At 48.3% G+C, this 11,688-nt stretch overlaps 1 protein-coding gene across 3 annotated transcripts in view; it reads left to right on the top strand.

Annotated features, from left to right (window-relative positions):
• The first annotated feature begins 2,896 nt into the window (after positions 1-2,896).
• Positions 2,897-11,688, top strand: part of CES1 (carboxylesterase 1) — a 30,857-nt gene continuing 22,065 nt past the window's right edge. For 2 of the 3 annotated variants that reach the window (XM_042970187.1, XM_007090177.3), the window contains exons 1-3: positions 2,897-3,030; positions 6,117-6,324; positions 9,986-10,130. In XM_042970187.1, coding sequence (XP_042826121.1) covers positions 2,976-3,030; positions 6,117-6,324; positions 9,986-10,130 — 408 coding nt within the window. In that variant the 5' untranslated portion in view covers positions 2,897-2,975. The remainder of the gene's footprint in view (positions 3,031-6,116; positions 6,325-9,985; positions 10,131-11,688) is intronic. The other variant, XM_007090178.2, reaches the window with a different exon arrangement.

Raw genomic sequence — 11,688 nt, 5'->3', positions numbered from 1 at the left:
AGGAACCCCAGCCCAGGTCAGTCTTCAGAGAAGCAATCACCTCTGGGGACTGACTCTATTGCTGTCACAATGTTCTCACCCCTATCCCCACACTGTCCTGCCACGGTGACTAGAATGAGTGAAAATTAATATCCTTTTTTGAATTTGAGTCTCCCGAAACTTCATTTTAGCTATAACCTGTGGCCTTGGCCAAGAACCCATGAGCTTCCCTGAGTGTCATGTGCTTTATGGCTGCTGGTTGCCCAATTTTCTCAGATGTCAATACTGGTCTGGCCTGGACAAGGGCAGCCTTGCCAGATGACACCAGGAAAATAGCGTCAGCCTGGAGAAGGCACGGCTGCCTGTTCAAGGCACCAGCCGGAAGACAGCTGTCCTCCACATCTGTTTCCTGTGCATTGACATCTCATGTCTCCAGTTCAATGCAGGGGGATCGGGGCATGTGATTTCTGGCTGGACAGCGACTTCTCAACAGCAAGTCAGAGCCAGCAGCAAACGCCTCCGCTGCCGGGCTACCTGTCCCAAGAGCCTGTTTCCACCTGTTTCAACCTGCCATCCCTCCAGGCAGCCTAAGGGCCCAGGAGGTGTCAGCAGGGAGTCATGGGTGCTTTGAAGGGTGGAGGTAGAGACGGTTCCAGGAGAGAGAAGCTACCGGAGCTTACCCACAGGCGAGTCAAGCATGTGCTTAGGGCACCAACACAGTCAGTCTGTCAACAAGGTTTTGACACCACAGCAGAATGGTTAAGAATAGGGGCTGTAACAGGGGTGCCTGGGTGGCTCAGTCCGCTGGGCATCCGATTTCAGCTCAGGTCATGATCTCATGGTCCATGGGGTCGAGCCCCGCATAGGGTTCTGTGCTGACAGCTCAGAGCCTGGAGCCTGCTTCAGATTCTGTGTCTCCCTCTCTCTCTGCCCTCCCCCACTCGTGCTCTGTCTCTCTCTGTCTCAAGAATAAATAAATGTTTTAAAAAAATTTTTAAAAAATGAATATGGGCTGTAACATTATGCAGCTTTTGTTCAACCCTCAGCTCTTCCTGTACTTGATGTTCCTTGCCCTGCTGAGCCCCGGGATATCATAGAATCAATTCACGGGGTTAATTTTGAGAACTGAGTGAGGTACAGAATACAAAACGCTCAGCGCCTCGTTTGCCACACAGAGAGCTCTCAATAAATCTCTGTCGGATGAAGTCCTGAAAGAATAGAAGTGGAAAATATGAAGTAAAAACACGATACTGCAGCCAGGAAAATGGCTGTGGTAATACAAATTAGATGTATAACCTTCCAGAACTTTTCCCACACAAAGATCTGTTTTTACTAAAATGGGATATTTGTATGGAAATAGAATTCATAAACCATACAATTCACCTTTTCCAAAGTGTGCAGCTCAGTGTTCTTTTAGTATATTCACACCCCCCCCCCCCATCTAAACCCAGAACATTTCGTCACTCCACAAAAAAGCCTCCTACCCATTCTGAGTCATTCCTTATGCCCTCCCTCCTCTGCCCCTAGCACCCTCTACTCTACTTTTTGTCTCGATGGATTTACCTATTCTGGACTTTTCCTATAAATAGACTTCTATAATATGTGGCCTACTGCTGTCCAGTTCTTGTTGCAACAAGAATCCGTGGTTCCTTTCTTTTCATGGCTGAATAATATTCCATTGTATGGAGAGATCAGACTTGGTTTATCCATTCATCAGTTGAATGGTCACTCGGGTTGTTCCCGCTTTGGGGTATTACAAATAATGCTTTTCTTTGTGTCTCATTTTGTATGGATATGTTTTCAATGATCTTGGGTATACCTAGGAGTGGAATCGCTGGGGGTATGGTAACTCTACGTTCGATTTCTGAGGAACTACTCAGTTATATCCTAAAGCAGCTGCAGCTATTTCATAACCTGATTTTGCCCCTTTTGCAATAGATCATGACTGTCTGTCCTTGTGTGCCTCACTAGTTTGAGTGAATGTATGCATAATATTTCCTTAGCCAGCTGTACCAGACTGTATTTAACGAATTCCCTTTTGTTGAACATTTAATAATCATGTGAAAGAGTCATTGAGCGTCTAACTTGTGTTCCCAGCAGATACATGACACCTTCCCAGGTATATTCAGGGCACTTTGTATCCCCCTGTTGTAGTGCTTCCACAATGTGCAGTAATCCACTCTCCCCGACACCACGGTGTCTTATCTACTCCATGGTGAGGTCCTTGAGAAGGAACATCCCTTGAATTCATCTCTGTATCCATATCACCTGGCATAGCACCAGGCTTTTGGTAAATGGAGAATAAATGAATAGATGGAATAATGACTGAATGGAAGGAAGGATGAATGCATGATTAGAGCCAGGGAGTAGGGAGAGAAAGAGTTCACTTGTGGTAAGAGCTGTCTGCCCAAAGATCCCCACCTGGAGATGTAGTGAGTTCCCTGACCCTGGAGGTATGTGATAGGAAGCTGAGTCACTTGGAGAGAATATTGTAAAGTCAATTTAGACATCAGAAGGGAAACCGGATGAATTGAAGGTGCTTCCAAACTTGACAGCATAGAACTCCATAGAAAAGAAGCCCAGACAGCTAAGAGATTTGTCGTGAGTTCCTTAGCTGAGCGGCTGTGAGGCTGGCAGTTGCTCTAGAAGTTTTCAAGTTTGTTCTGAGGACTTTGGACTAAAGCCTCTCTCTCCTTCTCTACAGGCATCCAACTGTTCATGCCTGCTTGTGAAACCCAGAGTACACTGAGGTTAGAGTCCTGCAAGGCAGAAACCCTTATATAACAGGCTGCTGGACGAGTCCGTGGCTATCTGTAATCGGAGAGGCAGTCCTGGCAGTTTGGACGAAGAGGGTAAACTGAGCGGGTGTGGCTTAGAGGCCCTGCCACTTGTGGAGCCACGGAGCGGTGGGGGCGGGAGTGGGACCAGGGGGTGGTACCCGCACAGCCTCTATAAGCGTCGTGGACACCTTGAGGCTCTGCAGCTGCAGTCCTTCCATGATGTGGCTCTTAGCTCTGGTCTTGACCTCCCTCACCACTTCCATGACTTGGGGTGAGTCCTTCTGAAACAAAATAGCGAGGGGCGTTTGGAAATTCTTGTCCAGGCACGAGGTGGGGGAGATGCATGAGGGCAAGGGTGTGTGTGGCAGGACTGGTTCCGCAGCAGCGCATGCCCTCCAGACTTGGCGCCCTTGGGACCCAGCGGGTCCCCGCCAACCCGAGACGCAGGGGAGCATGAGCACCCTGAGACTGCAGCTGTGTGCACAGGAGGGCACCCAGCTAACCTCATGCCTCATGGATGAGGGTTTCAGAGACTCCGTTTATTTTCCGCTTGATTATTTGTCTGAGTATGGCTGAATCATAGAGGGTGGCTTGGAGGAGTAGTAAGAGTACCCGTGGCTTTCTGCAAGTTGCATTAAGCCACTTTGCTTTTAGGAAAGACCTATATTGGTACCTGTTATCGTAACCCAGAGAAATCCGAAGAGGCTCTTCACTGTTCCGTTACTGTACTCACGTAGGTCTTTTCAAAAAAGAAAGAGGCCTGATGCAACTTGCAGAAAAAGAGGTGGGCGGGGGGCGGGGCGGGGGGTTGCTCTTCACTTCATGCCATTTCGACTTCGGAAAGATTTCATAGGAATGCTCTACCTTTGGCTGGCACACAGAGAGCCTGGATGGACTGTATATCCAGAGTGCATGGGTTTGAATTACTAGCTGGGTGTCCTTAGACGCCCTGCTTTAGTTTTCTGTGCCTCGGTTTCCCCCTCTCTAAAATGGGAATGACAGTACCTACCTCATTAGGCTGTTGTGAAAGGTAAAACAGGTTGTTTCTAAAAAGTGCCTGCTATGGAGAGTGCAAATAAAGGATTCCTAAATAAAGAAGTTGTTTTCAAATGTAGTGCGGTTGTAGAAAACTTGAGGTATGTTAAGGCCAACAGATCAGGAGCCAGCCGCAATAGCTGGCTACTCACAGTTCCCAGGAGGGGGAGGCATGCCACCACCATGTCGCAGGGCAAGGTGATGCTCAGGGTGGGTGGGAGGAAGAGGGAGGAGGAAGGAATTTCGGGGAATTACCGTAGTTGCCAGGGGAAGGAAGAGGTAAGACAGGATAAGCAAGTTTAGGATTGGGAAACGAACCAATTTCAGGGAGTTCTCAGGCACAAGAGCGGCTGGCTGTTGTTGGGTACCTGGCCCTGGAGTGATTAGGGCAGGATGGTAATGGCTTGGCCTGGGAGAGCCCCATAAGAAGGTGGTAGGGGTACGGGTTCTGCTTGCCCAAAGGGAAGTTGGCTCCTGTCTCTAGAATTGGCTCCCTCTGAGAGGGGCAGTGCCTCCGGGGTCAGCAAGGCCCCAGATGTCAAGCATCAGCATACACAAAATAAAACGCGAGATAACACAAGAGTGTGGCACGGGACCCCGAATGCATCTGCGCCCGTTTACAGGCAGAGAAACAGACTCAAGGGAGGGAAACGTATTTGCTCAAGGTCAACGGGAAAATCACGCTCTGGAATCTGCCTGTGGTTCATGAATTGAGAGCCAGGGCTGTGACCATCAGAACTGTGAGGGTCCAGACCTCATCTGCATTTTATCTTCATTCTGATGGGGACACGGTGAGAAAACTGGAACTGCATATAAGGGCAGAGTAAGAACCCAATTAGGAATGGATCTATCCCTTCCTGCCGGTTACCCCCTGGCAAGGCCATCCCATTTCCATCCTCAGAAAGTCCATACTGGCTGCCTCCATTTCCTCAGCTTCCTCATCTGTAAAATGGGAATATTGTAAAGATAAATGGGAAATGGACCGGAATGCACACGTGGCACATAGTGAGCGCTCAGCATACAAACATTACATCTATACTTACGTCGTACATCGAGTGCGCACTTTCCTGTTACCATAACCCTTATGCCTCTCCCTCCATCCACCCCCTTTTTCACCCTCACCGATTGTGCTTCTGTCCACTTCATCTGTCTTGAGGATTATCACTGGATATTCTCCTATAAGACCAAACCTGGATTCTCCTTTTCTGTTCTGCCCTCACATTTTGAGGGAGAAGTTGGCCTTTGGTCTATGCCTAAAAGGGAGCAATTGGAAGGATGCCAGGCTAGAAATGGTTTCAGATGAGAAATTTACACACACAGGCTGCTTGGGGGATGGGCCGTGATCAAGAGTCTGAGCGGCCACTTGCACATGCAAATCCAGAAAGAAACCAGGACTGGGGTGGAAGCTTCAGGGAGACAGGTGCAGCTGGGTGGGGAAGAACTGCCTGCCCAACAAGGGTGGAACAGGTAGGAATCGGACCCCCAGTCTCCCCTCTGGACGACCCTGTGCAGAGCCACCAGAAGAACCCCCTTCAAGCTGATTGGGTCACTCTGGCATATTCCTAGACTGTTCACTGCCTCTCATTTACCCACTAAATGAAGGCCCAACTGTTAGGCTGGTGCTGAGGCCCTCCCAGGACTGAACCTGACTCGTTACAGGCTGCCACCGGCTCCCCAGCGACTCCCTTCGCTCTTCCTCAGGCTGGCCTTGCATTTTGCTCTCAGAGCCTCGCCTAGGCACGTTCTCTTCTCTGCTTTATACCTTTATCCCACTCTCCCCTCTGCTGCTTGTTGGGTCCCCCTCTCCCACTGCCAGTCTCAGCTCCAAGTTCACTGTCCCCATGATGCCACCAATCAGAAGGTCCCCCTGCCTCTTCTGACTCCTGTAGGGCCTCACTGGGACCTCTCTCAGGACACCAACCCCCTTGCTTCCCTCTGAGTGGAGTCAGGTGTGTTTATGACTCATTCTGCCGACAAGGTTCAGAGACACTGAGAGGAGGGAGTGCCTCTTGTTCATCCTCTCGGCCAGCATGCAGCTCAGCGCCTGGGTCCTAATGGATACCTGTTTCTAGAGTCTTCTAAGGGTGGAATCAAAAGGCTTGATCCTCTCAGCAGCTCTTTTTCTTGCATTTCCTTTTTACTCGATGGTATTATACCTCCAATACCAATACCAATCCAGATAGCCCCGAGTAAGGGGCTGTTTACAAAGAAGAAACTGAGGCCCAGAGGGTTTCAGTGACTCATTCAAGGTCACATGCTGAAAGCGGAAAACCCACCTGCAGTCCAGGTCAAACTTTTCCTCTCTTTCCTCTGGATGTCCAGCAGGGCACCCGTCCTCACCTCCTGTGGTGGACACCTCTCAAGGCAAAGTCCTGGGCAAGCACGTCAGCGTAGAAGGATTTGCACAGCCTGTGGCCGTCTTCCTGGGAATCCCTTTTGCCAGGCCTCCTCTTGGATCCCTGAGGTTTGCTCCACCACAGCCTGCAGAGCCATGGAACTTCGTGAAGAATACCACCTCCGACCCTCCTATGTAAGCTGGCATCTTTTCAATGGGAATGTTTGCCTCAAAGTGATACAGGAAGGAGCCAAGGCGACACCCTGAGTGGCTTTGTTCTGAAATCTCTGAGCTGTTGTAGATCCTTAAAAACCTTGCAGAACTCACAGCATTCTAGAGCCCTTTATTCAACAAATGTTTATTGAGCGTGTTCTGGGTTCCTAGGATCCATGCATGAAAATTATCCCTATGTTCGTGGCGCTTGCATTCGAGCAGGGAGAGTTAGATAACAAACAAAAAATATGCAAATTAATAAATTATGTACTATGTTAGAATATGATAAATGTCTTGCGAAAGAATTAGAAGTTGAGTCAGTGAGGGAGATCAGCTGTAATGATTCTGTTTATTCTCTTGTCTCGAACTTTGCTAAAATGGGGGAGCAGGGTGGGTGAAGGAGGTTTGTGGGTGGGGAGTCCTGAGGGGAGTTGACTGGGAAAGTTCTCAACTCTCAGGTGTGTCTAAGTACCTAGTCATGAGCAGAGCAGTGGTTGGTGTGTCCCAATCACCCTGACCAAAGGTGCTCAGTCGGTTAAGCATCTGACTTTGACTCAGGTCATGATCTTGAGGTTCATGAATTCAAGTCCCGCGTCGGGCTCTGTGCTAACAGCTCAGAGCCTGGAGCCTGCTTTGGATTCTGTATCTCCATGTCTCTCTGCCCCTTCCCTGCTCTCTCTCTCTCTCTCTCTCTCTCAAAGATAAATAAGCATTAAAGTATTTTTAAAATGTATGCATGTTTATTTCCTGATTGCAAAGGTAATAACATACTCAGTACAGAAAAGGGAGGAAGCACAGGTAAGTAAAGGTAAGACAATGAAAATCATACACAATTCCCCCATAGAGAGAACTGCTGTTCACATTCTAGATTCTGCTTTTCTGGTCTTTTATCTATTGCATATTTTCTCCATTAAAAATAGAATCCATAAGATTCTGCACTGAATTCCAACGCGTGGGTTTCTTTTCCCCCACATCAAGAAACAATTCTCTGACACCAGCTGTGTGTCCTACAATTCAACTCATTCTTACACTGTTCTGCCCGGAGATAGTGTCAGATCCCACAGGTTAAAGACTCAGCCCCACAAGACTGCTGTCTGCTTCTGATGCCAATCACAAGTAGTCCAAGCTGTCAACTGTGCTTGTGACCTTGGCTCTAAATCACAGGTTCCCATGACCCCCTTCTTGGGTTCTATTAATTTGCTAGAGTGGTCACAGATCTCGGGAAACTGGTTTATTCACTAGATTACCAGTTTATTACAAGGTTTTTAAAGAGTGTGTATCAACAGTTAAACGAAGAGATCCGTGGGGTGAGGTCCCAAACAAAGGAGATTCTGTGTCCTTCTAGAGTTTGGGTTCTGGCACGGTGGCCTTAAAACATTCTGATTCAACAACTTGGGAACTCTCTGAACCCTGTCCTGTGGGTATTTTGGGGAAGGCTTTGTTACGTAGGCATGATTGCTGAAACCAGTGGCCACTGGCCAGGATTCCACCTCCAGCCCCTCCTGCCTCCCCAGAGGCCAGGGGGCAGGACTGAAAGTTCCAGGCCTTTAATAAGTGTTTCATTTACCTGACAACCAGCTCCCATCTGAAGTGTGATCAAAAGTCACCTTATTAACACAACAAAAATATCTTTGCTGTTTTCTTCACAGAGGAGATGCCAGAGGTTTTAGGGAGTCTGTTCCAGAAATAGGATGGAGGCCAGATAGATATTTCTTATGATAAAAAACAATATCACCTCACACGATAAAGGTAGTTTAGATGCCTGCTTTGCTCATTTATAAATATATCATGAACATTGTTCTATGTCATTAAATATCATAGCCTAACATAGAAATAGCTACATTACATTGAGTATTGAATCATACTTTATTTACCCAATCTCTTATTTGGGGTCATTAAGTTGTTTTTGATAGTATAAATAACACTCTGATGAATATCCCGCAGCTAAATCTTTATGCACACCAATGAATATTTTTGGATAAGTTCGAAGAAATGACATTTCTGAGTAAAAGAGTATGCACCTCCTGTTAAATTCCTTTCCAGAAATGTTCCAACCACACTCCTCCTATTAATATATGAACACCTCCATTCACCAGAACTTTTGCAATGCGTGGGGTTATTAAAAAATACCTTTGGGCTGTTGGATAGGCAAAATAATAATAATTATTATTATCATTATAGTTATATATAATTTTGCTATTTATTCCCCATTAATTTGAACACTAGTGACGTTGAACTCTTTTCTCTCTTTTGACGTTTGATTTTCTTCTTTTATGACTATTAAGCTCCTTGTTCTGGTGATCAGGAGAAAGTTCCCTTACGGTGGAAATTAAGAAGTCACCGTTGGGGGCCCTGATTCTGCCACTTGATAGCTATGTCATCCGAGTGCCTCACGTACCTAATTTACATACGGGGGGCAGTGATACCTGCCTTCTGGTACCTTGAGATCCAGAAGCGTTGCTTATTATGTCCTTAGAAATATAATGCACTACATAGTATAGATCTTTCCGGCTGCGTGACCTTGGGTAGTTCTCTAACCTCTCTGTGCTTCAGTTTTCTCAACTGTAAAATGGGGATAGTAATAGAGTCTATGTTATGGGCTTGTCATGGGAGGATTAAAGGGGTTAGTACATAAGGAGTGCTTAAAACAGCACCTGGCATGCTGGGAGGGCCATGAATATTACCAGTTTTAATCCATGTTGGAGCTTTAAGATCTGTTATTAGGGAAACCAATAGTGCTTGTCTGGGTTGGATAGATTCTTAGCATGTCAGGGCTGCAAGACCTTTTTTTTTCTTTTTTTTTTTTAATGTTTATTTTATGTATTTTGAGAGAGAGACAGCACAAGCAGGGGAGGGGCAGAGAGAGAGGGAGAGAGGGAATCCCAAGCAGGCTCCGTGCTGTCAGTGCAGAGCCTTAACGCGGGGCTCCAACTCACAAAGAGCGAGATCATGACCTGATCTGAAATCAAGAGTCAGACAAGCTTAACCGACTGAACCCCCCAGGCGCCCCTGCAAGGCCCTTATAGAAATCCCTTCCCTCACAGAGACCTGGCAGAGTCAAGCCAAAGCAGGCAAGGGATTCACCCTGGGTCTCCCAGAAAATTAGTGAGGGAGGCAGGACCAGAATACAGTTCTCCTGATATGGCCCCACACACATTTCACCCCTGAGCTGTTGTGGTCCTTAAATGCCTGCCATGTGAGTGACTTTGCAGGGATTATGGAAGTCTACCATGAACTAGAACATGCTCACCTGGTGGAGGACACGTTTACCTGGAACACGGAGAGCTGGGATGCTTCTGGGACTGTTTCCTCTGGCATTGACACAGTCCTCTCCCAGGCAGTCAGCATACTGGCAGCCTCCTCTCCTTGACCCAGGGCACCTCAAAGCCTCCAGGAAGGGCAGAGGTGCTTCTCACCGTACATGGTCCTGGGAGACCTTAGTGAGCCTCAGGCCCCCTACCCAGACTCTCCCTCACCGCCTCTCCTGAGAGAGTCTCCGAACCATTCCAATGTCTCCAGCCTAGTAAGAACAGCTTTACTTACCAGCCTAAACCCACCAGCCCAAGGCCTGGCCTGAGCGCAGAAGGCATTTGCTCAGCTCCGGGTGAACCTCACAAGCTCCTCTTTCTTGTCCTCTCCCTAGGTGTTCCCAGGATGCAGTGGGAGGGCAGGTGCTCTCCGACCTCTTTACCAACAGGAAGGAAAACATTCCTCTCAAGTTTTCCGAAGACTGCCTGTACCTAAATATTTACACTCCTGCTGACTTGAGGAAGAAGAACAGGCTGCCGGTAAGCAGAAGCTTCCAGCACTGCGGGTCTTCCGGTGTAGACCAGAAGGGCGAGAAGGCAGCTTGGGTGGGGGCTGTTTCAGGGACCCCCTGCTTCCCTTACCTCCCACGGTCAGACCTCATGACCCCAAGAAACACAAGCTCGCCACACCTCAGTCTCCCCTAGTGACAGACACGGGGCCTTTGGGGGAGTTTGCTGTGCCTCTGTCATGCACATTGTTGATTTTTGCCAAATTGTTTCTTGCTGATAGAAGGACAAGAATGATTACTCTTAGAGTTAAGCCACCAGCCCAATCCTTCCTTTACAAGTAGAGAAACTGAGGTCCAGAATGGGGGAGGGGAGATCACGCTGTGATATGGGCAGGATGAGAGCATAGTCCTTCTGAGTCTCAAACCAGTGCTCCCTGGCGCAGACTGAGAAAGTGAGCCTGAGTGGCCTTTCCTCAGCACTTAACATGCTCCTCTGTCAACTTCCAGGGTCCCCTGAGAGATGTTAGGGGAAGAGCCTGGGGCAACCCATGAAGCTCTTTCTTTTGCCTCTGGCCAAATTTCTGGGATTTTATTGTAGCTAATCTCCTTCCTTGATTGTCTTTGGCACCGACCTATGACCCCATGAGTCAGCATTTCCACAATAAAAGAGGCCTAGAGGTGGGGCAGCTTCCCAACTCAAGCTGAAGCTTGGAGGAAGGTCTCCTGGAAAAGGAGGTATTCCCTGGGGTGGAGAGGCGTGGGGATGTTAGCACCCAGCCATCTCCCAGAAGCACACCTGGCATGATGCCCTGGAGTGGGGAGACGGCATCTGTGGACTTGTGAGCGAAACTAGCACTGTATATGCTCAGCTCAGTGAGATGGGACAATGTTTCACTCACTCATTCATTCATCCATTCTGTTACGTACTCCGTGCCCTCCCATGCATAGCTACACCTGGGGGTTAGGACAAAGGAGGGACAAAAAAGCCATCACCAGACAGCCATTACTGTGGAGGATGGCTCCATCTGCGATGCTCAAACATTGACCAGCTTCTTCAGCGAGTCACTACTGACCAGCCCTTGCCTCAGCCTTCACGCAGATGACTGCAAACTCAGTCCCTCTCCGCAGAGGCGGGCAGGGATCAGAGGTGTGGGAGGAACAGAGGGAGGACCCCTACTTATGGACACAGGACTACAGGGTCTGGTCTTAAGCCTCGGTTCTGCCTTTTACTAGCAGAGAGACCTGGCTCTGCTAGTAGAATAGCGTTAGTCGCATATTCGATGACACATGTCAAGCTTTGTCTCAGCGGCTGGTGAGTGTGCAAGGCAAGTCCTCCTGAAGCATTAGTTAGAGTTGAAGGGAAGATCTTACTCCTGTCCTAACGGCCAGCCCACTGCACCAGGCTGGGGGCCACACTGCGCTGGGTGGCTCAACAGATGGACTCCAGAGCCAGACTGGGTGGGTCAAGTCCTGCTTCTGCTGCTTATTAGTTGTGTGACTTCAGGCAAGTTAAATGCCTCAGTTTTCTTGCCTGTTAACGGGACAGCATTAGTCCCTACTTCATGGAATGGTACTTGGCACTTAGTGTT

Source organism: Panthera tigris, chromosome E2 (assembly GCF_018350195.1).
Source record: "Panthera tigris isolate Pti1 chromosome E2, P.tigris_Pti1_mat1.1, whole genome shotgun sequence".
Classification (NCBI taxonomy): Eukaryota; Metazoa; Chordata; class Mammalia; order Carnivora; family Felidae; genus Panthera; species Panthera tigris.
This window is presented reverse-complemented; position numbering and strand designations above follow the sequence as displayed.